Source organism: Malania oleifera, chromosome 4 (genome assembly GCF_029873635.1).
Source record: "Malania oleifera isolate guangnan ecotype guangnan chromosome 4, ASM2987363v1, whole genome shotgun sequence".
Taxonomy (NCBI): domain Eukaryota; kingdom Viridiplantae; phylum Streptophyta; class Magnoliopsida; order Santalales; family Ximeniaceae; genus Malania; species Malania oleifera.
The window spans coordinates 28915741-28942940 of NC_080420.1; the positions used below are offsets into that span (position 1 = coordinate 28915741).

The 27200-nt window shown below is 37.6% G+C and overlaps 1 protein-coding gene across 3 annotated transcripts; it reads left to right on the top strand.

The window, feature by feature from the left end:
• LOC131153323 (nuclear matrix constituent protein 1) lies at positions 1–27200 on the top strand. 3 transcript variants are annotated; one of them, XM_058105545.1, is made up of 10 exons: positions 11–156; positions 276–649; positions 6450–6659; positions 8903–8959; positions 21310–21563; positions 21685–21955; positions 22030–22113; positions 22398–24532; positions 26369–26597; positions 26707–27200. In XM_058105545.1, exons 2-10 carry the CDS (start codon positions 323–325, stop codon positions 26935–26937), a joined length of 3798 nt encoding a protein of 1265 aa, XP_057961528.1. In that variant the 5' UTR covers positions 11–156; positions 276–322; the 3' UTR covers positions 26938–27200. The 3 variants fall into 3 exon arrangements, with proteins under 3 accessions (XP_057961531.1, XP_057961528.1, XP_057961529.1); XM_058105546.1 differs by lacking the exon at positions 8903–8959; XM_058105548.1 differs by lacking the exon at positions 8903–8959 and having other exon boundaries at positions 1–649.

The following is a 27200-nucleotide window of genomic DNA, read 5'->3' on the forward strand; positions in this document are numbered from 1 at the left end:
GAGAGGGGAGTCCGCCTCGCAAAGGCTGCATTCAAAATCAAAACGCGAAAAGGAAAACATACTTTTGTTTTCTCTTTGGTCCAAAAGTGCTTCGTTTGTTTTCGGATTCGACGGCCCGACTCGGCAAGAAACCCGGATCTGATTGACGCCATTGCGGTACGGAATTGCGAGATTAGGGTTTCCAGCGGTTCTAGGTTTTGAAGAAGACTCCTCCTTTCGAAAATACTCTCGCTTGGGTTTCTCAATCCCTGGTTTTTGGTTGGTTTTTCTTGTAGTGTTCGTTTGCTTCCGAGATTTGCGGTCTGGAGGGGTAGAATTGGTGATGTTCACACCGCAGAGGCAGGTATGGCCGGCGTTGTCACTTACGCCGAGGACTGAAGCGGCGAAGAGCGGTGTTTCGAACCCCAGAGTTGGCAGAGGCCGCGATGAGAGCCCTGGCAAGGGGAAATCTGTGGCATTCCTTGATGGGCCACCGCCGCCGTTAGGCTCGTTGAGTGGGAATGGCGGCGACGTTGGGCTGGAGGGGCTTGATGCGGGTGATGTGGAGGATTGGAGGAGGTTTAAGGAAGTAGGATTGTTGGACGAAACGACCATGGAGAGGAAGGATCGGGAAGCGCTCGTCGAGAAAGTTTCAAAGTTACAAAGCGAGGTTAGGGGGAAGTTTTAGAAATTTTGATTTATTGTAAATTGCTGAATAGCCTCTCGTTCCTAACTCCTTTTTTCCTTTCTTCTTCTTGCATTACAGTGGACTAGCCATGGGCACCCCAGCCACCAAGTGTGTGTCATATGTCTTCGTTTAACATAACTAATTAATTTTTTATATTTTTGAATTTTATGTTTTTTTAATATAATTAAATATAGATTTTTTTAATCTCTGTATATAACATTTACCTTCTGTCCCCCCCTACGAGTCATTCTAAGGAACTGGTTAATTATGGCAAATCAATATTAAATTTTTAATTAAAACTTAGAATTTGCATTGATATACTTTAGAATGTTCAAAAATATATACCAAAGAAATGGACATAAGAAGTTATGAATTGGTTATGTGATAGTTGTAAGTAGCAATAAGCCAATAAAGCACATAGTGTTTTTTTAAAGTGTCACTAGCTTTACCATTCAACCGATTTGTATACTGGAATATGTTAGGGAATATACAGTAGATACCAAAGTTGGAGAATCCCTTTTCCATATATCACTTTCTGGCTGTGTTGCTGTGATGGAGTTGTAAGGAATTGGATTTTTTTTTTGAAAAAACAGGTTTGTTTGGGCATTTTTTGATTTCATTTTTTAGCGACATGATTCTCTGCTGCTAAGTTGCATACTTGCATGCAATAAGGAGTGGGAAATGATGCGTAATTAGATATCTTGTAGGAAGACAAAATGATGATCCCTGCTTTGAAATGTTTGGAAACTTTATATATGCTATTAAATGCATTTTAGAGTGGTTCTAGTAAATTTATGTTGCATGAAAGCATTGTTGCCCAGCATGAAATGTGTGGTTTGTTATTTCTTACTGAATCAAAAAAAAATTTATAGATCTTTTTATGAGTTTAGCATGATTGTCTATTTTATTATTATTTTCCCCCCTTGTTGGTCCTGTTTGAGAACCTTGTCCTTTTTCCTTGGTCATGGGAATTGATGCTTGCAATTTGTGTGGTTTAGTCATAGTTGTGAAAGGCTCAAGGTTGACTAAGTCACAGAAGTCGTTTGGAGCTTAGGCACATAGCACATGGCGAGGTGCAGGCCTAAAAAAAATAAGGTGCACATTGTATACATTATGCGGGTATTCTAAGTACTTTGTGCATAACATTTGCATAAATGGAATACTTTTTGCAATTGTGCCATATACAAAGGTTTAAATCAACATATTGCCTTATACAAAGGGTTAAATTAACATATTTTGTAAAACATGCAACACAAGAACAAATACTATAACCCTGAGCATTATAGATGAAATTAATAACCTAGACATTCCGGATTTGTTGTCAGGAGAAATTCTAGATGTTTTAGATGTGTTCCTCCACTGCTAGTAGGGCACTCAAAGTAACAAGGATCGGATACTCTTGGCATAGGCTCATATTATGTATGTATGTATGTATTTTTTATGAACAAAGAATTGAATTAAAGAATGAAGGAAAAGTAACATCACTAGGAGAACAAGGTGCCCTCAAATAACAATAGGAAAACAACAGAAAAGTGAAGAAAAATACAAAGCAACTCTAGTGAAGCAAAGTAATCCAATAGTCCAATTAGGTTTGCAAGACATGTAGAGAAACATTACTAAACAAATTATGTGCTAAGAACCAAAGCCACACAAGAAATACCACTCTACTCTAGACCAAGTTATGAGACATGGCAAAATAATAGTATAGAAATCTTCCAAAGATGAGGAACTGATGTAGAACAAGTATGGAAATTTATATATATAGAGAAGAAGAAGAAGAAAAAGAAGAAGATGAAGAAGAGAAGCAGCAATGGGAATACAGAACAGACAGAGAAGAACAGATCAGGAATACCAAACATACAGAGAAGAACAGAGAAAGGGAAGGAACAAAACAGAGGTAAGAAACAGAATTAGAAGTGAGATAAGAGAAGGAGGAAGAAGAAGGAAGAAGAACAGCAGAACCTGTGGGGGAGAGGGAGGGGGGAACTGCAGTCTGTTTCAAGCAACTGTACAATAACTTGCATGTTCAGCAGTTATACCCACTACTAACTAAACACATATTTACATTAAAGTCTTAATAAAACGAAAAATTACAAAATAGCCCTAAAGTACTTAAAGGCCATACCTAGTGCACAAGGCTCCCACATTGAGTGGGGTCTGGGAGAGGTGGATGTCGGCACGTCTTACCCCCATTTTTGGAGAGGCTGCTCCCAAGTCTTGAACCCAAGACCACCCGTACCGAGGTGGAGGCACTTGCCATTGCACCAAGGCACGGCCTCTCCCTAAAGTACTTAAATACACAAAATAAACTTAAATGGACTAAACTTCTAAAATAACAAGAATTTTTCAAAACTAAAATATAAAAACCTAGATACAATATGAACATCTATAATTCTCCATTAGGGACACACCTATTCTTGCCAAGAATACTAAACAAATGATTCCAAAGAAAATCCAAGCAGAAGGGCAATATAAGAACAAATGAGAGCAAGTCTCCCCATTCAAAGAAGAAGAATAAGAAGAAGAACAAATGTGAGCAAGTCTCCCCATTCATAAAGTAGAGGTGACAAACATTTGGAAATGAGGTCTTATTAGTTCTCTCAATTCGTAAAGAAAATTATCATCATGGATTTTTCTAAGGATTGTTGTCCATGTAAAAGCCTTTATCTTTATAGCGAATTTAGCTTTCCAAATAAATGAATAAGGTAAAAGGAGGGATTAACGGTAGGAGCATGAATCAAATAATCAAAAAAAAGTCTTGGAAGAAGAATACAAAGAAGTTCTATCACTGTGTAATGAATATGAAAAAAATTAAGCACAATTATCAGAGGGGCAACATCGTCCCTCGATCTTTCATTGAGGTTCCTTATAGAATGAAAATCCAAAGTTTACCGCCCTCATTTAAGAGAAGAAAATCAGAAATAAGAGAACCGTAAAGAGTAGGTAATCGAGAAAGACGAGGGTACATACCATCCAAAAGAGGCTTCTCAATCCAATCATTTTGCCCAAAGATAAATTTTCGCCCCATTATGAACTTCTTGTCAAATATTGGGGAAAAATATTAGAAATTTGTGAGACAAATTTTCCAAGCACTCGATCAAGTGATGTTACTCGTAGTTACCTGGGTTGCTGCTCCCCCCCCCCCCGACCAAAAAAAAAACACACACACACACACACACACACACACACACAAAAACTGTGATCCGGATTGTACGCACTAATTCGAGAGTCAATGGAGTTCCGGATCGCTAGGGAAGGGTGCCTGATATTTGTGAGAGAAGAACTCTGCAAAGCATGCAATGGTGTGAGGGCTGTGAAGCCTGTGATGATGGTGAGAGAAGAGGGCCTTGAAGCATGCAATGGCTGAAGAGGGCTTCCTGCTGCTGGGTGAGACTCTGACGAGGGTTTCCCGTGAGACTCCACACTGGTTCCGTGCTGCTAGGTGGAGTCACTCCGAGAGCTGTTTTGAGTGACCAGGAGGCTTACCCCCACCCCCATTAATTTACTGTATTGTTGTTATTTATAATTCATATTTGTGAGAGAAGAACCCTGCAAAGCATGCAATGGTGTGATGTGAGGGCTGTGAAGCCTGTGACAATGGTGAGAGAAGCGGGCTTTGTAATGTGTGGCAGTTGAAGAGGGCTTCCTGCTGCTGGGCGAGACTCCGGTGAGGGTATCTTATGTGACTGCACGCTGGTTTCCTGCTGCTAGGCGGAGTAACTCAGCTAGCTGTTTGAGTGACCAGGAAGCTTAGCCCCCACCCCCATTAATTTACTATTTGATTGTTGTTGTTTATAATTCATATAATTTAATTAAGAATAATGGGATGTTTCTCTATATTCTATATTGTATCCTAAGTAAATGGTTTGAAACTTACTGCGACATAGCATATCTACTAATTGAACCGAGTAAGTGGTTGAAGTATACCACGACCCAAAATTCTGTATCGACCAAGCCTACCCGAAGAACCGTGTACTTCTTAAGTAGAGTCCCCATTCCAAGTAACTAAGGCTAGGTTTTTTGTGCCCCACCATTCAGTTCACATTTACTACAAGTTACCCTATGCCAATGAGACTTGGGAGAAGCGCCATAACCACTTTCATACCATGGAAATGTTTTTGGATGCCAGATTACTTAGACCCAAACCTCCCTCCCTTGTAGACTCATATTCTGCTACCCTACAAGGAATGAGGGTGAATACGACTGGCTGAGGTTAAAAACACTCCTTTCCGCACATCCAATATAAACTTGTATGCTTATTCTCATAGACGACAGATCTAAGTGAAATAAAGATAATCCACGCCATTAGAAAGATGATGGTCATCTTATTGCTCATTATTAATTAGACTAAAACACCTCAAAATCATTTTCTTTAGTCTCTGCTAAATCAGGTAACCAGTCTCAACTTCCTCATCTATGGTTGGAATTGAAGATGTGTATAGTGGAAAAAGAAGAAAATGAAAATAAGGAGGAAATGGCTATGGTTTGTGAAGAAGAAGAAGAGGAAGAAGAAGAAGAAGAAGAAGGAGAGAGAAGAGAGAACATTAACGTGGGATTGAGGCCGCAGCTGTCTTTGGGGTCGAGGGCAAGGGTCAATGATGAGTTGGAGAGAGAGCAGAAGGACGGGAGGGAAGGAAGCTTTATGAGGCTTCTCTCTATCAATTTTTTTTTAGTTGTTTTTTTATATTTCTGTTTTCCCTCTAGGGTTTTTAGGCAATGCTGCAATGGGCTGAGTTTTCTGCAAGTTAGAAGGCCTAGATGCATGATAAATGAAGCCCTAACAACAATGAAGCTTGAGGCAAGTGAATAAACAAGCAATCAATAATACATAACAAACAGGCTGGCATTTAAAAGGTTTGCCCCAGTAGGGTCTTTGTGCCTGGTGTGCATTGGGCCTAGGTTGCCTAATTGGAAGTGTGTTACATGGTCCTAGGTGAAGCCCAACAGTTCGGCCATACTGCACTTTGTGCCTTTTTGTGCTTAAGCTTGCCTCTAGCAAATCAGTGTTACTTAGTTGTTTGCCCAAGTCTTTAATGATCTTTATTTGTAGGTCGGATTATGGCTTAAGTTATTTGTTGTTTAGTCCCATGGTTTGACTAGTTTGTAGCATTGCACAAGGGATTTTATGGTGGTTGTTTTAATGCTGGGAATTTTTCTAATGTGATTTTAAAGTTTGATATTGAAGTTTTAATTCTAATTTTCTTGATGAATGACGACTTCAATTTTACATGTTTTGTAGTGTTTACTATGCCTAAAGTCATAACTTAATGGTAGTTTCACCAGTTGGTCAACAAGGTTTAAAGAATACTCACTCTTATCTTAAACCTTGTTGTGCATTATGATAAAAGATTAACATTTTAGTAATTACTTGATTTTCCAATTACTTTTTGTCGTCATTTACTAGTTTGTGTTGCTGAATGTGGATCACGAGTTTCTCCCTAGCTTATCATGCTTGCATGATATTGATATCATTTTTACATGATATTAAGAAATAAGGACATTTCCAAACCTGATAGATCTTCAAATTAGAGTTCTGTTGAAATTTTTTTTGCTTAGAAAATTTTGATACAGAGATAGTTGTTGGTATTTTGTCAAATATTTTATGAGCATGATGGCAACAGGAGGGACAATTAATGCCGTGGTGGCTTGACAACATGTGAATCCTTTTAGGAGTAACTTACGGATTCAAAACTTGTTGGTTTTATCCTTCTTAGGCACTAGCATAAAATTTTCAACTTTTGGATTCCTGGTTAATAAAATATATATATATTTTTTTGTGCAGCTTTATGATTACCAGTATAATATGGGCCTTCTCCTGATTGAGAAGAAGGAGTGGACTTCAAAGTTTGAAGAACTCAGGCAGTCGCTTTTGGAAGCAGAAGAGATGCTTAAACGCGAGCAGTCAGCTCATTTGTTTGCTATATCTGAAGTTGAGAAGCGAGAGGAGAATCTGATGAAGGCCTTGGGCGTTGAAAAGCAGTGTGTGGCAGATGTATGCTACTTTTTGTGGTTTGGCCTTTTTATATATAGGTTATCTATGATTGGTTATATTGTGGATTTTGTGATTTGTCTTTGTGTCTCATCTTAATATTATGATGCACATGAACTTTGGATCATTTTGAATCACATTTAAACTACCACATTTTGTTCCTCCATTGTACATAAGCTTGTGGACCTGGACCCTTGTTTTTTTGTTTTTTTTCAGCATCATCTTATATATTGGACGAGTCACCATTCTGATGCAGGACTGATGTTAGAGAATATACATATAGATAGAATTTGTGAGAATTAGAAGAAGAAGAGGGAGAAGAAGAAGAAGATAGGGAGGAGAGAAGAAGGAGAAGAAGAGAAGCAGCAGCAGCAGTGGGAAGAACAGAACAGAAGAGAGGTGAGAGACAGAATCAGAAGAGAGGAGAAGAAGAAGAAGAAGAAGAGTGAGGGAGAATGGGTGGACTGAAATGGAAGACTGGAGATCGTGGTTGGGCTTTGATACCAAATGATGCAGAGGCGGCATCAAGGTTCTGCAACCATGGGACAGATTAGAAGAAGTAGAAGAGATGAAGGAAAAGGGAGGGAGGAGAGAGGAGATACCAGGGGGAACTCACGTTCAATTAACAATTCACATTCATCAATAACTGCCTAGAGCATGGCTTTCATGCACTATTTATAAGAAAGCCTCTTTACATGAAATTACACTTTAACCACTAAAACAACATTACATTAAAAATATGCCCCTACTTTACACAAATATTACAAACAACCCTCAAATACACATAATCCTATACTAATTAATACTGAACCCTGATACTAAACTGCTAACTGCACATAATAAACTACTAACTAAACCCCACAATTCCTTACCCAACTATTAATTATTTTCTGGCAAGGATCTTTCTAAGGTCTTACTTCTTGTCCTACATCACATTCTTTCTTGCCGGTAGTTTTTAAGAAGTCTACAAGACACATGGGGTAGAGTTCTCAATCTCCTTCAAATTTTGAAATGTACACCTACCTTGAAGTGTTGACATGCAAAATTTGTGTACATGTCAATTATTATTGAAGTTAATGTGGGATGGGAAGTAGTTCTCTTTTTTTTTTTTTGGGGGGGGGGGTGTGTGGAATTGAAATTTATATACCTTTTGTGTTTGATTCCTGCTATTGCATGTAAAGGGTATGGTTGTTTCTCATTGACTGGTGTGTAAAGTAGTTGGAGGCTCGTCCTATGTAATCTTTCTATACTTTGGAGTACTGCTTGCCCCCCTCTACTGTATCTGCTTTCTTTCTCGTAGATTTTTCTTTTTTGCACCAAAAAAAAAATCCACGAAAAGCTTAAGCAGTCTCTTGATATTTACACATTTTCTGTCATACATTTAATTTTTATAGTTAATTCCAAGTTTATATTCTGTTTCCCTCTTAGAATAATAATCTCTTGAACTAAACAGTACTAAACATATATATATATATATATATATATTTTAGGTACAAATGCTAGTTACAGTTTTTTTTGTCTCTTGCGCATAAATACATTTGGTCTTCCTAGAAAGGTGTTACTTGTGCTGCATGCGATTTTTCTTATCTTTAATTTTTTTGGAAGGAATGAATTAGAAGCATCAATGCGCATATTGTATGACAAGCAAATTCCATGTAATTTTTAAAAAAAATTTTTAATTTCAAAAATAGTAATTAGTGCTGCTTGTAATGCATAATGTTTATTCAACCTGTTTGTCTGGCGTAAATTGTTTGTGTAGAATTATACAAAGTCTATTTGCCTTTACTGAAATTGTAAAAAGAATTATGTTATCCATTGTGCACATATTCAAATTAATGTATTTCTTGACTGTGGCCTTTAGGATATCAACTTCATTTGCGACGTAGTTGGGTCCAAGTAGTGTTCTTTTATTTTTCAATATTCTTGGGCTCCTGAGTTTTCAGGCATAGCCAGAGTTTTTTCGACTTCCTCTTGCCTTTTATTTTTTTTGAATGCATTGATTTTGACCTTCAAAAGTTGTATGGTGTCTCACAAGCCATTATATTTGCCTCGTCCCAATTCAAAAAACCGGAACTTATTTAACTATTTCAAGTTATTTTTTGGTATTCAGCAGGCTTCCAAACATCCATTTTGGTTTTACAGCTACTCCACAGTTCGTTCATGCATTCATCGTCATTACATGACACATATTTCCTTTTGCACAAGAAAATATAATATGTTCACGAACATACTCAAATTATTTGCAGAAATTCAATCTCAAACATGACAATGCAAGAAGCTTTTGCAGCAATATGGATATTGAGGTTTGAAAATATCATCCGCATTGTGTTTTTTTTGGTTGAATATGAGGCAAAAAGCCTTGCTAAAATAATAAAAAATATCCCCCCCCCCCTTCCAGACACAGTTTTACGTTCTTCAGTTTCAGGATTAAATGCATGAATGGGAAGTGTTGGGATTGGATGTGGATTATGTGTAGGCAATTGCACAGATGAGGTTCTAGGCTCAGCATTCAGTGCAATAATGATCTATGCACTCTTGTAAGCTCTTAATAGTAAATAAAATATAATTTTCTTGTTATATTCAAATAATGGGACATTTGATAGATATACATTGTTTACCATGATTGTTTTTTTTTTTTTTAAGTCATATACTAAAACTAGTTTAAAAGCTATTTTTAAAAAAAATACCTGTACTGTAAGAAAGAAACATTTTTTGATAAATTTACCAAAAAATGCCCATGATCCTTATGCCAAATATTGAAATATACAATATTGATGTTATAACTTCTCTACTTTCTTGTGAACACTCCCCACTGTCCATAAATTGTGTGAACTCCTACAATTTTTGTATATAGGGTTAGATTCAAATAACTTACAATTTAATTGCATCCACACGGGGTGAAAAATATCAGATTTTCTATTTGTTAAGATTTGAATTTTTATATGTTATTGTTATGCACTATTTAATGCTTGACCTCAAAACTACATTGCCTTTTGCACTTTTACTGTCTTATAATCTATTTTTTTTAGATTTATGATGTGTAACTTGTTGGATGATAATTGGAACTTTTCTCCCATGATAAATTGAGTTCATATTTATCATGATGGAATTTTGATATTTTCATTTAATAATTACAAGTTTTTGAAGACAAAAATAATGCAATGAGTCAGCCCCTTCAATTTCGAGACAAAACAAAGCTTGCTTTCCCCTTGAAATGAAGGCTAGACCACCATTGTTTAACCTGACCGCCACAACCATCATGCTTGCGCCACATGTTCTCAAAATGGAAAGGAGTTAGCCTCCTCTTAACCCCTCTTGTGAGGAGGATGGGGAAGTGACCTGACATGGGCCTCGGTAGTAGATTTTGAGTAACCTTAAGGAAATGTTCTTCAAATTTGTGTAGATTAAGAACCTATCAGTCCTTGACTAAGAGGGAGTCTCCCTGGAGTTGGACCAAGTGAAAGAGCTATCTAGAGTGGAAGATCAACGAGGGCATTCTCCATGGTCTCTTCTATGACCAGGCAGCGATGGGTTACTGCTAGAAGAATGAAAAAGAGTTATGGGCCTGTAAAGGCATCTGTTCTAGTAAGGGTGGAGGAAAACTTTGTAGGTCATTCTCCTAGCCATTTTTTGGGTTTGTGTGGAGAAAGAAATAAAATAGATTTTGAAGGATTGGTGACACCATCACATGTTAGTAAAGACTGGTCCTTTTGTTGCATTTTCTTGGGTCATGCTGTCCCGATGAATCAGTGTTGACGACAGCATTATTGCTGACCAAAGAATTTTTAGGGCAATGTCACTGTGGTAGTTGGATGAGCAGTGTCACTGACAAGGTTTGCATCCCAAGTTGGCAGGGGTTGTTGTTCCTTGTTTCCTGCTGATTAATCCTCATTGTGATTCTCATCAACTTCTTTTTTCTCATTGATTGTTAATTTATATTTGAAAATGAGTTTGTAGATGCTTCTTTGAGGGGTGTTAACCCTTGTGTTGGTATTCTACCTATTCCTGTTGGATTCTATGAAGTGGTTTCATCTCATTGCTGTGGGAATTTGGGTTGAAAGGAAAATGCCATGCATGTTGACCATCTGTGGATACGAGGTATAGAGGGATCCACAGGTTTTACTAGATAGTTTGGGTCTTAGATTGGTCAGTCCTACTAGGCAAGAGTTGGGAGTGGATATTTCTAGTAGGTTGAAGGAAGGAAAAGAAGTGGAGAGAGAATTGTAGAATTTGAGTTAGTTTGATTGACTATGGGAATAAAAGGGGAATAGGTAAGGGGGTATCGATGAACATTTTGAGTTGGAATGTTAAGGGTCGTGGTGATATTGGGAAACCCTGCAAGAGTTGGTGAGTTATTTGAAAGGCTTCTCTTAATTTGGTCACAATTCAAGAAGTTGAGTTGGAGATGATGGATGGTATTTTGGTCAGTTGTATCTGGGAAATTCAAGGATTGGGAGGTTTTGTCATCTAGTGACTTTGGTTATGTTCACTAGTTTTTTGCGTAAGAAGCTAGGAGTGTCTAGGATCACTTTTAAAAAGGGTTTTGATGGTTCTATTCAGAGTGAAATATCTCGTGTTGGATAATGCTTGGTTTGCTTGGATTATGCGGGTTTGTGGCAACTGTAATGGTGAGCGGTTCATGGAGAGGTTGTGTTGTGAAGGATGGCGAGTGTGTTTTGTTTTTTTTAAACAAAACTAAGTGTATTAAATAGGACCTTAATGTGTCAAGAAAGGGATTATTTAGGGACGCGCCTTAATGAAAATGGTATTTTGCTGGATATTAGAGTTCTTGAATAAGTTGGAGAAGAAGGGCTTTTTGTTGGATGACTTGGCAATTAGGAGGATTAGGTTGTTAAATTAATTTGATGAGATCCTATTGAAGGATGAAATTAGTTGGAGGCAAGTGTCAAATTAAAACGGGTGTGAGAGGGAGATTGTAATAATAAATTTTTTGATGAGATTACTCATTTTTATTAGTTCTATTATGAGAAGGATGAAGATTGAGCTATGATAGGGTCTTGCTTGGTCTCTTATTTCAGTGGGTAAGGCTAAGTGGCTAGATAGACCTTTCGAGGAGGTGGAGGATTGGAGAGCAGTGTTTTAGATGGAGAAGGAAAAATCTCTGAGTCATTAAGGCTTTGCTATGGGTTTTCCTCAAAGTGCTTTGGGATGCTATGACAAATGATATTTTAGATTATGAGAGAGTTCTTTGTTATTGGAGTATTGTATTGGAGTGTCAATTCTATCTTCATTGCATTGGTGCTTAAGAAAGATAGAGTTAAGATGGAAACTTTCCGCCCATTATTTTGGTTAGGGTTGCAAACAAGCTGAGCCCAGTTTGGCTCAGCTTGAATCGAGCTTAAAAGGCACTACACAAGCTTGGCTCATTTAACATCTATATGTCTTGAGCTTGACTTAACTGGAGCTTGTTTCATAATTCTTATTATTAAATGAGCCGAGTTTGAGTATAGCTCGAAAAGAACTAGTACTTGAGCTTGAGCTCAGCTCATTTCAAGTCCCTAAAAAATGTATTTGACAGAAATTAAGTTTTGAAGTATGAAAATTAAATTTGTAAAATGATGTCAATTAAATGATTTCTAAGCTGTTTTTTAAAAAAAAAAAAAAATTAAAAAAAGCAGATTTACGAATATTTTTGTGAGCTTATTTAATGAGTTATGAGCCTACCATTAAGCTATTAATGAGCCAGCTCGCAGCCTAGGGGTCAGGCATGATTAAGCTCGAGTTTGGCTTGTTTAGCTAGAAAGCTTCAATGTAGGGTCGAGCTTGGCTCATTTATGTTAATAAACGAGTTTGAAGGGGCCATTATTGACCTAAGCACCAAGTAGCTCGTGAGTAGCTTGGCTCATTTGCAGTCCTAATTTTGGTGATGACTGCATGAAAGATTTTAATGAAGGTGTTGGTTAATAGATTAATTGGGCTTTTAGGATATATAATTACCTGTTCTTGGAGTGCCTTTATTTAGTGTCGTAGATGCTGCCTTAGTGGCCAATGAGGTTGGGGTTGTGGATGTTGTTAGGAGACCTCTTTGGAATGGGATGATTTTAAAGTTTGGTTTTAAGAAGGCATATGATTGGGTTTGTTGATATGGTGTCAGAGATGTGGAGGAGTGTGGGTGTAGGTGGAGAAAGTGGATTTAGTGTCTTTCCTTGGTTGCTTTAGCAGTTATAGTTAATGGCAAGCCTAAAGCAATACTTGAGCAATGTTTGTATACTAGTGAAGTCTGACTGGTTTGATGTGTCTAGTTCAACCACTAACTCATTATTGATTTCATAGTTCTATTTCACGTACAGTTATCTTAGATGTTTCTGCAAAATAGAACAAACAAATTATTTAATATTATTTTTAACAATAAAATACACATGACATATTTAATGTATATTTTGAAAATATTTTTTGAACATATATTATATGTAAACTTATCCAACTGAGCTAGATTTTTTTATTTGCCTAGCTTTTATTGGGTTAGCCAAGTTTAGACTATGTTGTAAACCTAACTGGCTGCTTGAATTCCCAGTTTGACTGGTACAACCAACTCTTTTGATTTGGTTCAACCATTTGTTAGAGCATTGAGAGGTGTTCATCAAGGCGACTTGTTAACTTTATTTCTTTTCATTAAGGTAGTTGATGTCTTGAGTGGGCTGATTAGTCATCGTGTGGATAGGGTGAGGTGGAGGTTATAAAGGTAGGATATGAGAATGTGGTAGTTTCCCAATTATAGTTTGTGGATGATACAATTCTTTCTTTGTCAGATGATGTGAGGTGTTTTGCCAATAAGCTTTTACTCTTTTGTAGACTCTTTAGGAAGCTTCTGAGTTAAAGATTAATCTTGCTGAGAGTGGCTTTACACTGGGTTCATTAATTTAGAATAGGGGGTTTTGTATAGTCTGCAGATATGGTTGGGTGTGTTGTTTTTGTTTATAGGTGCCCTATTTCTTATCTAAGTGGTTTATTGAGTGGCATCTTTGGAGACTTTTTTTTGGGATAATCTTATCCAAGATTCTAATGGTGGTCAATTCGTTTGAAGTTCTTCTATTATGAGAAGGCTGAGTCTCCCCCCAAAATTACAGGTTTTATTTTGTCTACAGTTCTTAATAGGATTAATACTAATGTTTTAACTTCAGGTGAGAGGACCTTATAAAGCTTCATCTCCAAATGTGTGGTGTTTTTATTTGTTTTTTGTTTTGTTTTGTTTTTCCCAAAATGGCGACTTGAATTCTCATTTGTTTTGCATTGTTCTTTCTATTGGAATATTTGAAGCAAGCTTTTTGTTAACTCTGGGGAGCATTTGGTGCGTACCTCCAGTGGAGAGGAGGATTTTTCATCCTGGAGACTTGGACCAACCCGGAGGCCTTATGATACATTCATAAAAAGAAACAGATTTTTCTTTGATTTTTTTTTTCTTGGTTCTATTTTGATTTTATTTCTTATTTTTTTGATTTGATTTTGGGAATAAGTATAGAAAATTAGGAAGTTCATATGTTAGAATGTAGGAAACTAATTTCTTATATTTAATTGGTTGTAACTTGTAAGCCTTTTTTTTTTTGGGGGGGGGGGTGTTTATTGAAATGAATTTGGGTTTGTGTTTAGGGGTTTGCATCTGGAGTTTTTGTTTCTTGAGTGTGCTTGCAATCTGAATCTTCAAATTAAAGTCTGGATCTTTCTTGAATGATATGCAAGGCCTCCACATTGGTCGAAGTCTCCATGATGAACACTCCTTCTCACCATCAACCATTTTGGAGAAATTTTTTCCCTAAAAGTTTGAGGGCTAGTTTGGATCAAGGATTTTGTTTGTGAAAAGAAAAGGCAAGAAAAATAAGAAGGAAATCCATTTTCCACTATATTTTCTCTTTATTTCAAATAATGTTAAAAATGAAAAATTGTTCTAATATGGTTAAAAATTAAGAAAAATCAAATGTTAAGGGTATGTAAAATTAAAATTTTGTTCATTGATTGGGTATATTTTTTATTTTCTTTCTCACTTTCCTTGATAACCAAACATGAAAAAGTGGAATCCTTCTTAGTTTCCTTTACTAATATTTTCCAAGTTCCAAATGGTGGCAAGGAGGGAAAGATACTTTAGAGACGTGCTACTTTTGTGTATTTGGTTGGAGTCGAACTGCAGAATTTTCAATGAGCAGGTGATGCTTTTTGACCTGAATTGGAGTAGGCTTCTCTTTTTGGCCTTTTTCTGGTGTTATGCATTTATATTGTTCCGAGGGATGAGGATAGTAGATGTGCATAGAGATTGTAGATCTTTGATATGTTAGCAGTTTTTTTTTTTTTTTTGGGTTCTTTTCTTCTCTCTTTGTTGGAGGATACCTTATTCTCCAATTGTTGTGCTTTAAATATGTTGCATCTTTATTGAATTTCAGAAAAGATGTGTTGAGACTCAATGGCATCTTTATTGGTTTTTGAATTGTTTGGGTCACATTAGGTAGCGCGTTTAACTTAGTTTAACAAAATTATGAAAGGTGAGAACATGCTTGTCTTTTTCCCATGGGTGAGTCGTGCTTTAGTACCTCTAGATGGGATTATTTAACTCATTACCTATTTAAAAGATATATGCTAGATTACTATATATATATATATGCTAGATTATTAGAACAGTGTATTAGTGCCAAAAAGTCACCAATTTGTTGCTTTTTTTATTTTAATTAATTTAATTATTTACTTTTTATGAGCATTTGATTGAATTATTAAGGACAAAGATGAAACTCAGACTTGTAAATTGTTTTGGAATCAAATTATCAGTCACACATTGGAGAGAGAGAGAGTGAGTAGAGATTAAGACTCAATAGGATGGTATTATGAAATAAGTTTAGATTTATCCTTGAGAGATCAATCATGAAGGTTAAGTATTTATGTCCAATCTTTATTGTTCTAGAAAAAAACCTATGATATGTTGTTTTTTAGAGAGAATGTCGTAAGTTTTAATAGATTAGAGGTTTTTGGTAGTTATGTAGATGTAATCTGTTAAGATTTGATTAAAATGAATGACCAAACTTGAAGATAGGTCTCTTCCTCTATTTATAGTACAAATTAAATACATTATAATGACAATAATACCCTTACTAACTCTCACTAATTAACATACTAACACACTCAATAATAATACTAAAAGATATATATAACCTCTAACACTCCCCCTCAAGCTGGAGCATAAATGTCATATGCTTCTAGCTTGTTAAAAATGAATTTAACACGAGCACCCCCCAATGCTTTGGTAAACAAATCATCAAGTTGCATGTTTGACTTCACATAAGCGGTTATAATGAGCTTTTGCACAAGTTTCTCCTAAACAAAGTGGCAATCAACTTCAATGTGCTTTGTTTGCTCGTGAAAGACTGGGTTGGAGGCAATATGAAGAGCAGTGTGATTATCACACATCAATTTCATACGCCTAGAATGTGAAAAAGCAATTCTTCCAACATGTTCTTCAACCACATAAGTTCACAAGCAGTGTGAGCCATAGCTCTATATTCTGATTCAGCACTTGACCTCGCCACCATAGTTTGTTTCTTACTCTTCCAAGAAACCAAATTATATAGTACCCGGTGGTGGATCTCTGATCGGAAGGCGATCTAGTCCAATTTGCATCTGTATATCCATGGATATAATTGTGACTTAATCACGATTTAAAAGACCTCTCCCAGGTGCACCTTTGAGATGTCTCAAGGTGCGAATTACTTCGTCCCAATGGCTTATCGCTAGAGAATCTAGAAATTGACTCATGAAACTTGTTGCAAAAGATATATCCGGCCAAGTAACTGTGAGATAATTCAACTTTCCAACAAATCTGCAGTATTGTCCAGGATTAGGTAGCGAATAAGCTATATCCGATATTAACTTCTTGTTAGGATCCATGGGTTTATTAATTGGTTTAGATCCTAACAAGCCAGTTTCATCCAACATATCAAGAACATACTTCCTATGTGACACAACAACTCTGATACGAGATCTAGATACTTCTATAAGGAAGAAGCATTCCAACAGTCCCAAATTTTTGGTTTGAAATTTAGGCTGTAGAAAAAGTTTGAGACTCTGAATACCTTTATCATCATCTCTTGTAATAACAATATCATCCACATAAACAAGAAGAAGGATCCTACCCTTTGAAGTATGATGATAAACCATGAAATGATCCACAACACATTGTTGAAGACCAAACTCAAGTACTACAACACTGAAACGACCAAACCATGCTTGGGGAGATTGTTTTAAACCATATAAATCCTTCTTGAGTCAACACACTAAGCCTGACTTCCCCTAAGAAACAAACCTAGGTAGTTGCTCCATATAAACCTCCTCCTCAAGGTCTCCATGCAAGAAGGCATTTTTCACATCTAGTTGATATAGAGGCCAGTGATAAGTAGTAGGCAAGTACTGATGCAAGTTTGGCAACTGGCGAAAAACTATCAGAATAGTCTAAACCATACACTAGAGTGTATCCCTCAGTAACGACGAGCCACAGTACCGTTAGGGTTGACCCTCACAGTGTAAATCTAGTGACAACCAACCGCATACTTGTCAGGCGAAAGAGGTACCAAGTTCCCAATTACCATTGTCATGTAAAGTGTTCATCTCTTCAACCATAGCATCCCTTCACCCAGAATGGGTTAAGGCTTCTAAAATAGATTAGGAATGGTATGATAGAGTAGTAACAAAACAATAATAGGAGGGTGATAAGGAGTCATAAGAAACATAGTTTTAAATGGGGCGTTGAGTGCATGTGCTTTTACCTTTTCGAACAACAATAGGAGGATCAACATCATGGGAAGTATGATCATCAAATGAGGCAACCAAAGGCATGATTGTAGAAGCTAGAGAGTACTCTCTTCCTTGAAGTCATCGTTGTGAATACACTTGCAAATTAGGATGATCAAGACGATTGGAAGGACTAGAATTACCTAGAGACTCAGATGATTGGTTGGGCAAGGACAACAATGTAGAATTTGGAAGATTAGGCAAAGGAAGAGAATTATTGAGCTCAGTGGCACTCAATGACTAGGTGTAGTAAGGTGTAGACTCAAAGAAGGTAACATTGACGGAAACAAAGAAGCGATGTAGCACAAGACTATGACAATGATATCCCTTTTAAGTATATGAGTAGCCAGAAAGACACATTTTATAGCACGAAGATCCAACGTATCCACCCTAGGAGTTAGTTGATTAGCAAAGGACACACACCCAAATATACGAGGAGGAAGAGAAAATAAAGGTGAAGCAGGGAAGAGAATGGAGTGGGGAATTTTACCACTAAGAACAAAGGATGGCATCCTCTTGATCAGATAATGAGCAGTAAGTACATCATCAATCCAAAACACTTTAGGTACATGCATTTGATAAAGTAAGGTGCAAGTGATTTCAAGAAGATGTTTATTTTTACTTTTTTGCTCTACAACCCCATTTTATTGAGGAGTGTGGGCACAGGATGATTGATGAACAATACCAAACTGAGTCATGTAAGTAGTGAATTGTGCACTGAAAAACTTTTTAGCCTTATCACTTCGAAGTATTCGAATTGGCAAACCAAATTGAGTCTTTATTTCAGAATAAAAGGCACATAATAAATGAAATAACTCGGAACGATTTTTTATTAAATATAACCAAGTCATTCTTGAATAATCCGTAAAGGTTATAGAGTATCGGAAACCCAACTTGGACACGACCCTACTAGGACCTAGACATCTGAATGAACTAACATAAAAAAACTTGAAGACCATTTATGGACTTAGGAAGTGAAAGAAGCATGATGGTGCTTTCCCAACTGACAAGATTTGCAATCGAGACTAGACACAAAACTCAAACTAGGAACAAGACATTTTAACTTTTCCAAATGAGGGATGACCCAGGCGACAATGAATTTGGAAAGGTGTGGCAGCAATAGTGCAGGCGATAGAAGGAGATAGCAGCTCAAAGTGATAGAGTCCACCAGCTTCATGCCCTTCGCCAATTGTCTTCCTCATCTTCAAATCCTGAATAATCACACAATCAGGGAGGAAAGTCACTTATAAATTCATGGATTTAGTAATTTTGCTAACAACTATAAGGTTGAAAGGAAATTTGGGAATATATAAAACCGAAGGAAGGGAAATAGAAGAAGTGGGATTTACAGTCCCAATTCCCTTGACTGCAGTAGTGGATCCATCATCAAGAGTAACATAAGGTAAATTTGCAGGAAATTGAAAGAGGAGAAAAAGCTAGGTATACCTGTGATATGATCAGTGGCAGTGGAGTTTATTACCCAAGGACTGGGACGAGATGTATTGTATGACAGGCATACTGTGTGATTACCTGTTTGGGAAAGAGATGCAATAGGAAGAGAAGCTTGTTGTGACACTTGATACTGTTGGAACTTGGAATACTCTTCCTCTGACATAGATACAGTATGTTGCCCCCCACTCGAACCCAAAGGTGAGGAGTTGGTGGTGGCTGCCCCCAAAGGTGTGAAGTTAGTGATGGCTGCATTGGCAACATATGAAGGTCTGCCTTGATGGTCCCAACATTGCTCAATAGTATGATTATTCTGTACAATGAGTGCACTTGCGAGGAGTACCTATGTCTCGTCCGTCTCTACCACTACGACCACTCGAACCACTGCGATAACTTTTTGTGGTTGTTTGGTAGAGAACTATAATTACTCTCTGTAGCAAAGGCTGTCCTCTTAGAGCCAGATGCAAGAGCAGGAGAATGTGTGCTAAAGGAAGCATGAAGGAAATGAGAATAAACATCGGCAAATGATGGCAGCTCTGCACTACTAAGTATCTGGGAGCAAACTGCCTCAGACTCAGGTCTCAAGTCTGCTAGAACATGAAGAACTGTCATCTGCTCCCTTTGCTTCTGCATCTCATGAATGTCAGCAGTTATAGGTTGCATGACATTAGGCTCCTCATGAATACGCTTCATCTCTCCAAAATAATCTGCAATACTTCTATCTCCTTGTTGTAACTAAAAATATTATTGGGATAAATCATACTTCTGTGTAATGTTACTGGAGAATAGAAGTTTGACATAATCCCAAATCTCCTTGCACGTATCTAGATGCATACCTATCCGTGCAATTTGTGGCTCCATCAAATTCCATAAAAGGAAAACAATCAAGGCATTTTTTTGAACCCACACGCCTTTTCTCTTCTCATTAGAAAAATCTGATTGGAGCAAGTGGTTAGATTTCCCTAATCTTGCTAAATTAATCTGAACAACTTTAGACCAATGAACATAGTTCTTTCCATCCAACTTTTGAGTCGTTATTTGTGGCAGCGATGTAGGAAACAAATTTTTGAGATTCATAGATTCCATACCAACACTCACAAATCAGCAACCACACCAAAAATAAGAACAATAAAAAATAATCGGGACAATCACAAACTATGTGAAGCACCGACACAACAACGAATGAGGTGAACAACTCACTGACAAATATAGCACTGCCACAGTGCTTACAAAATCAGTAACCACACCAAAAATAAGAACAATCAATAATCGGGACAATCACAAACTATGTGAAGCGCCCAACCACGAATGAGGTGAACAACTCACCGATGGATATAGCACTGCCACAGCCTCACAACTAAACATACGAGCGCTGACATGGCTCCAAAAAACTCACAAAGAAGCCTTCACAAACCCTGAACAGAAGTTAACAGAATACCGCAAGTGCATGGTTGAAAAAGGTTGAATTTTTGAGCAAAAAAACTGGCCTAACAGCTTGATAATATAACCTAAAGAAGGATTCAGAGCATGGAAGAGGGGAAAAAAAAAAAAAAAAAAAGGTGGCCGGAGCTTCACTCACATGCCAGCGTGTGGGGTTGGCCCTGCTGGCATTTGGCCGGCGAGTGTCGCGTGTGGGATGTCCTCCAGCGATGGGGTTTTGTGGGTTGGCTTGTCAGGGGGAGGTCTGTTTATGGGTGTTTGGTTGGTTTTCGTGAAATAATATGAGATGGAGGTGGATTTGGAAAGGACAGCCTCGGGAATGATGTTTTCTGGCAACGGCTGAGGAGAATAGGGTTAGGTTGGATCACACACTGTTACCATGTTAAGATTTGATTAAAATGAATGACCTAACTTGAAGATAGGTCTCTTCATATATTTATAATACAAATTAAATACATTCTAATGACAATAATACCCTTACTCTCACTAATTAACATAATAGTACACTCAATAATAATAATACTAAAATAACCTCTAACATAATAACTGTTGTGAGGAATATTGGAGAGAGAACTTCAGTATCACAGTTAGTTTACAACAAGGGTGAACCAAAGTCCAGCTTCATGTAATATTTGGACTAAACTTAATTGCCTCCCATGGTCCTTGTCCATATGATCATTATGAATAGCTAGGGCTAATGAGAGCTTTTACTAGGCTGATGTTTGTTCTCGTGGCAGAACTATTGCTTTTCTGTTTAGAGCTGTGGTTGCAAAGTCACCTTGGTTTATTGCTGTTTTGGAACTTGTGTCTCAGTTATAATCTGCATAAAGTCAACTTGGTTTATTGCTGTTTTAGAACTTGTGTCTCAGTTATAATCTGCACTTTCTAAATGCTCATTTTTTTTTCTTCGACTATGAGGTTAATTTTCTATTGAAAGCCATGCATATTGATACCATGATCATGAATTTCCTTTCTGTAGCTGGAGAGGGCTTTGCGGGAATTGCGTGCTGAGAATGTGCAAATTAAGCTTACATATGAGAGGAAAGAGGCTGATGCAAATGCTTTAGTTGCTGGATATGAGGAGAAAAATTTAGATGTGAAAGAAAAATTGCATGCTGCTGATGCCAAGCTTGCCGAGGCAAGTAGAATTAGTTCCGAATTGGAGAGAAAATTGCAAGAGGTGGAGGTTCGTGAAAGTGTCCTTCGAAGGGAATGTCTGTCCTTGAATGCAGAGTATGCTCTATACTGAAGCTCTTCTATGTTTATATTTATGCTGATATTTGCTTGCAAGTATTGGAGCTTGTGACACATTGTATATAGTGTTTACAATTTAATGCATCTGTGCTACTCTCAGGAGAGAAGCGCATGAGGGAACTTTTTCTAAGCATAAAGAAGACCTATGGGAGTGGGAAAGGAGACTTCAGGAAGGAGAAGCGAGGTTATCTGAGAGTCGTAGAATCCTCAACCAAAGGGAGGAGAAGGCAAATGAGAAGGATAGGACTCTTAAGCAGAAAGAGAGGGAACTTGAAGAAGCACAAAAGAAAATTGATTTAAGCAACCTAAATTCGAAAAATAAGGAAGATAACATAAACAGTACGCTAGCAGATGTAGCTGTAAAAGAGAGAGTCAGTTTCTTATTCAACTGAGCTGCTTGGTTTTATTAACGTTCTGCATGTAATTCTCTGTATTTCCCTTGCAGGAAGTTGATTCCTTGAGAAATAATCTTCAGATGAAAGAGAAGAAATTGCTTGCATTGGAAGAAAAGCTTATTGCTAGAGAAAGAGTGAGTTTTAATGCCTGATTGTCTTTATGCTAATTAATTGTAGCTAGTTGAGCTTATCCTATGGACATGCATTATGAGGTTGCATTTTGGGATTGCACTTACTGTTTTCTTTTTTGTTTTAGCTCCATGTTTCTTTTTGTTATGCAGTCTGTTTTTGTTTTATTTCTATTCTAACTAATTGTAGCTAGTTGAGCTTATTGTATGGTTCATCTGTGTGACTAACTAGAGTCATATGAATCTTTTACAAGTGCCTGACATATTGTTGTTGTTACGGTATATACCAGGTGGAGATTCAGAAGCTCCTTGATGACCACAGTGCTGTTCTGGATATAAAAAGGCAGGAATTTGAGTTGGAAATGGAAAAAAAGAGGATATCTTTTGACAGTGAACTTAGAAGCAACTTGGATTCAGTGGAGCAGAAGGAAGTTGAAATCAAGCACAAGGATGAGAAGCTAAGTAAACGAGAGCAAGCCTTAGAAAAGAAGTCTGAGAGAATCAAGGAGAAAGAGAAGGAGCTTGAAGAAAAATTGAAAACTTTGAAGGAGAAGGATAAGTCTATTAAAGCAGATGAGAAAATGTTGGAATTGGAAAAGAGACAAGTGCTTGCTGATAAAGAGAGAGTACTGTCTTTCAAGGAGGAGCTTAATAAGATAAGGGCTGATATTGCTCAAAAGCAACTGCAGATTGATGACGAGGGAGAGAGGCTAAGAATAACCGCAGAAGAGAGGTCAGAACATCAACGTCTACAATTGGAATTGAAGCAGGAAATAGAGAAGTGCAGACATCAGAAGGAGTTGCTTTTGAAGGAATTTGAAGATATCAGGCAGGAAAGGGAGAGGTTTGAGAAGGAGTGGGAAGTCTTGGATGAGAAAAGAGCTGCGGTTAATAAAGAGCTTAGGGAAATTGGTGAAGAAAAGGAAAAATTAGAAAAATTGCAATACTATAAAGAAGAAATGTTGAAAAAGGAGAGGCACGAGACACAGGATTATATTCAGAGGGAGCTGGAAGCTGTTAGATTGGAGAAAGAATCATTTGCAGCCACAATGAGACATGAGCAGTCTGTTTTGTCTGAGAAATCTAAAAATGAGCATAGCCAGATGCTTCAAGATTTTGAGTCGCGCAGAAGGGATCTTGAGAATGATCTGCGTAACCGGCAGGAGGAAATGGAGAGGCAACTGCGGGAAAAAAAGAGAGCATTTGAGGAGGAAAGGATGAGAGAGCTTAGTAACGTCAATCACTTAAAAGAAGTTTGCCAGAGGGAAATGGAAGAAATGAGGCTTGAAAGGCGTAGATTAGAAAAGGAAAAACAAGAAAATGTGCTGTATAAAAAGCAGATGGAGGGACAGCAGCTTGAAATGCAAAAAGACATTGATGAACTTGGTATACTTAGCAGGAAGCTGAAAGACCAACGAGAACTGTTTATCAAGGAAAGAGGCCGCTTCCTTGCTTTTGTCGAGAAGCATGTGACTTGTAAGAATTGCGGAGAATTCACGAGGGAATTTGTACTCTCTGATCTCAAATTACCTGAAATAGAGGATGGGGAAGTCTTTCCTCTGCGAAGGAACCCACTGGGTGATGTGACTGTTCCTGATGGAACAAATTTCAACGGATCTCCCAATGGAGTTGATTTGGGTTCTTGGGAATCTGGGGGACGCATGTCTTGGCTCCGGAAATGTTCCTCTAGAATTTTTAAGTTGTCTCCAACAAAAAAACTTGAGCATGTTGCTTCCCAAGTTTTGCCTGAGGATTCACCTTTTTCTGCTGTACGGGTTGACGTTGAAGATAAAGCTGTGGGGCTAAGTTCAGTCGTCAGTGCAGAACCAATTAAAGGGCTTCATTTTGCTGAAGATGAACCAGAACCGTCCTTTCGGGGTGCAAATGATTCCTTTGATGTTCAACAGCACCAATCTGATAGCTTCTCTAGAGGAGTGGATGGTGGGTGTGCTCCGTCTGTTGATGATCAGAGCTACATGGGCAGTAAGTTACAGGAAGTTCCAGAAGATTCACAGCAATCAGAACTGAGGAGTGGTAGGCGCAGACCTGCTAGGAAACACAAGCCTGGAATTCATAGAACGCGCTCTGTGAAGGATGTGGTGGAAGATGCTAAGGTTATTTTAGGCGAGTCTCTCAAAGAACCAGAACCAGAACCAAATGACTCTGAGCCACCTAGTGACTCCATCCATGTCCATGAGGAGAGCCTTGGTGAATCAAGTCGTGCTGAGAAAGATGCTTGTAATATTACGAGGAAGCGGCAACGTGCACAAACCTCAAGAATTGCAGAAAATGAGCAAGATGCTGGTGAAAGCGAAGTGCGTTCTGATAGTGTCACAGTTGGTGGGCGCAGGAAGAGACGGCAAACAGTTGCACCTTCTGTGCAGACTCCAGGCGAAAAACGATACAACCTGAGGCGGCACAAGATGTGAGTCCCCAGTTTTCTGCATGTGTTTATGTAGTATGTTAACTACTAACATGGAATTTGTTTGCACAGAATGGTATGTGAAGTTAGTGTGGCATGGTAAATAGATTTATTTAAATCAAGTTAGCTTAATGTGCAATCAAGTGTATTGGCTCCGATGGAAACACTTGAAGGGGTGAATGAAGCCCTTTGACTATGGGCATTAATTTAATTTTCCTTCGAGTAAACTCTGGGCCATTCATTCTTTCAGACTCGCGTGTGTTGATGCTGTGATTAAAAAGAGAAAGACTTGCAAGGAATGGCTCCTCCATGTAGAATTGGGAACCAACCAATCAGAACATGTTATATTAATGTTTGGGCCTACAAAAATGTTGTGGAACTCACATCATTGGGACCCACACCAAATCATACCTCATTTTTATGAGTCCAAGTGCTAACATGGTATCTTGTAATTACTATTTAGTGGGTTCTGAATCCTATGTGCCGTAACCATTCCTTGCAAGTCTTTTTTGATAAGAAGTGGCTGCTGTTTGATGTTAAAAAGGAGTCAAAAGGACTCCTCTTTTCTTCAACTTGTTGAAGGGGCTGTCCACAGGTTAAATAGTTTTAAGTTCCATTCTTAAAATCATCTAACTCTTGTTGCAAATAGTAAACCAATCAAATTCTGGTTAATTTCTATATCCGTGATATCTTTTCATTGATTTATGTGTCCCTCAACTTTGACTAATGGCAATTTTATATTTAAATATTCTGATTCTTGGTAATATATTCATGGAGATAAACCAATGTAGTTCTGATTAATTTCTGTCCCTGAAATTTGTTGACCGAAATTCATTGGGAAAAACCTTTTTAGAAGCTCTGATTTAATTTTAACCTACGAACTGCTAGAAAATTTTGTGGCATTGACTAAGTAAAGTAAATGACCTTAAACTGAGGGACGTAGGTCACTCTATACCATTTCTATTGTCAAGGTAGCTAAATCTCTCACCTGAGGTTAAAAAAGTCTTACTTGAGTGGGTGATAAAGGTGTTAAGGGTTGGAGCCTTTACCATAGTACACAGACAGTTCTAATTTTGCTTACCTGGAAATTGAAGGTTATGGAAATTGCTAATTGGCTGCATTTAGTAGTTGTTGGTTGATTTTATGTTTATATTTTTAAGGTTTAGTTATGGAGATAGGTAATTGGCTGCGTGTAGTAGTTACTAGTTGATTTTATGCTGTAATTTGTTGGGTTCAATGGATGATACATGGGTTAAGATATTTTTTTTTTTGGCATAAGACACCGACTTCCCCTGAGATTTGACAAAAAGTCATTGACCTTCCCTAAGTTTCAAAAATTCCAGAGACCTCCCTTGAGGTTTCAAAAAATATCACAAACCTTCCCTAAGGTTTTGCAAAAAGACACAAACTTTCCCTAAAAAAAACTTATCTTTTTGCATAATACAAGAGGAGGTTTGTGTCTTTTTAGCAAACCTCATGAGGTCTTCGGAATTCTTAAAATCTCAAAGGAGCTCAATGGAATTTTTGAGTCCTCAAGGGAGGTCCCTGTCTTGTTGCCAAATCTCAGGGGAAGGGAATGTCTTTTGCCCTATTTTTTTTCATGGGTGATTTGTATATTTATTCCTTTTATATTAAACAAAGTGTAAAAGTAGAACAATAATGGAAGCTTGTGGGGAAAAATTCAGGATGTTCTTAAATTAGAGAAATGATGGAAAAGGTATTTTTATTAATATTAAATGTGCTTGCTCCCACAAGTTCAATTCAAACTTTATTCAGTCTATTCGTGTTGAACAGAGTTAAATCTGGAAATTCTAAAATATTTCCTAAAAAATTGATCAGTGCAGACACAGTTACAGCAGCGCAAGCATCAACTGAGGACACTGAACCCAGAAAACAACAGGAACAAGAGGATCATGATGCTGGAGGGACAGTGCAAGCTCGAAACATGGACTCTGCTGTGCCATCAGCAGGAGTTGCTAATGAAAATGGCAGAAAAATGAAATCGAAGCAGGTTTCAACATTAAAAAAGGTTGAATTTCAAGAATTTTCACCTGATAGGATTGTTCAGGTATTGCTCCTTCTCTCTAAGATGTGCGATTGTTCTTGAACCTTGTTTGGCCTGATTTTTTACCCATATTTCTAATGTACGTGTTTGTATAATTTTTGTTGTCATGCAGGTTGAAAGGAAGGTTAAGATTGATGAGGTTGGTGGTTCAGCTAGGTTGGTAAAAGATGCAGAGTTGAGTGAGGAAATGAGTGGGACACCTGAAAATGTCAACAGAGATGAGAATGGAAGCACATTTCTCGAGGATGACGATGGTGATGACGATGACGATGATGATGGTGAAACAAGGAATCCTGGTGAAGCTTCAATAGGAAAGAAGATTTGGACTTTTTTCACAACCTGATCACTGCATTTTTAAGGGCTAGCTGTTTTAAGCTCTCTGTGTACTATGTATTACCATGTGGAAAATAGCTAGGAAATTCATGCTTCAGATTTTTCCTCACCTCTTGTTTTTTTTTTTTTGGGTTTTCTTGAAGAAAATAATTAGGTCTGCGGATTGCGAGCTTGGGGGATTTGGGGTTTGTGGGGGATAGGTTGTTGGTGGTTGGTTTGGCAATGTATGTACTATTAATCAAATGGGCATTTAATGCACAGTCATCTTGTTAA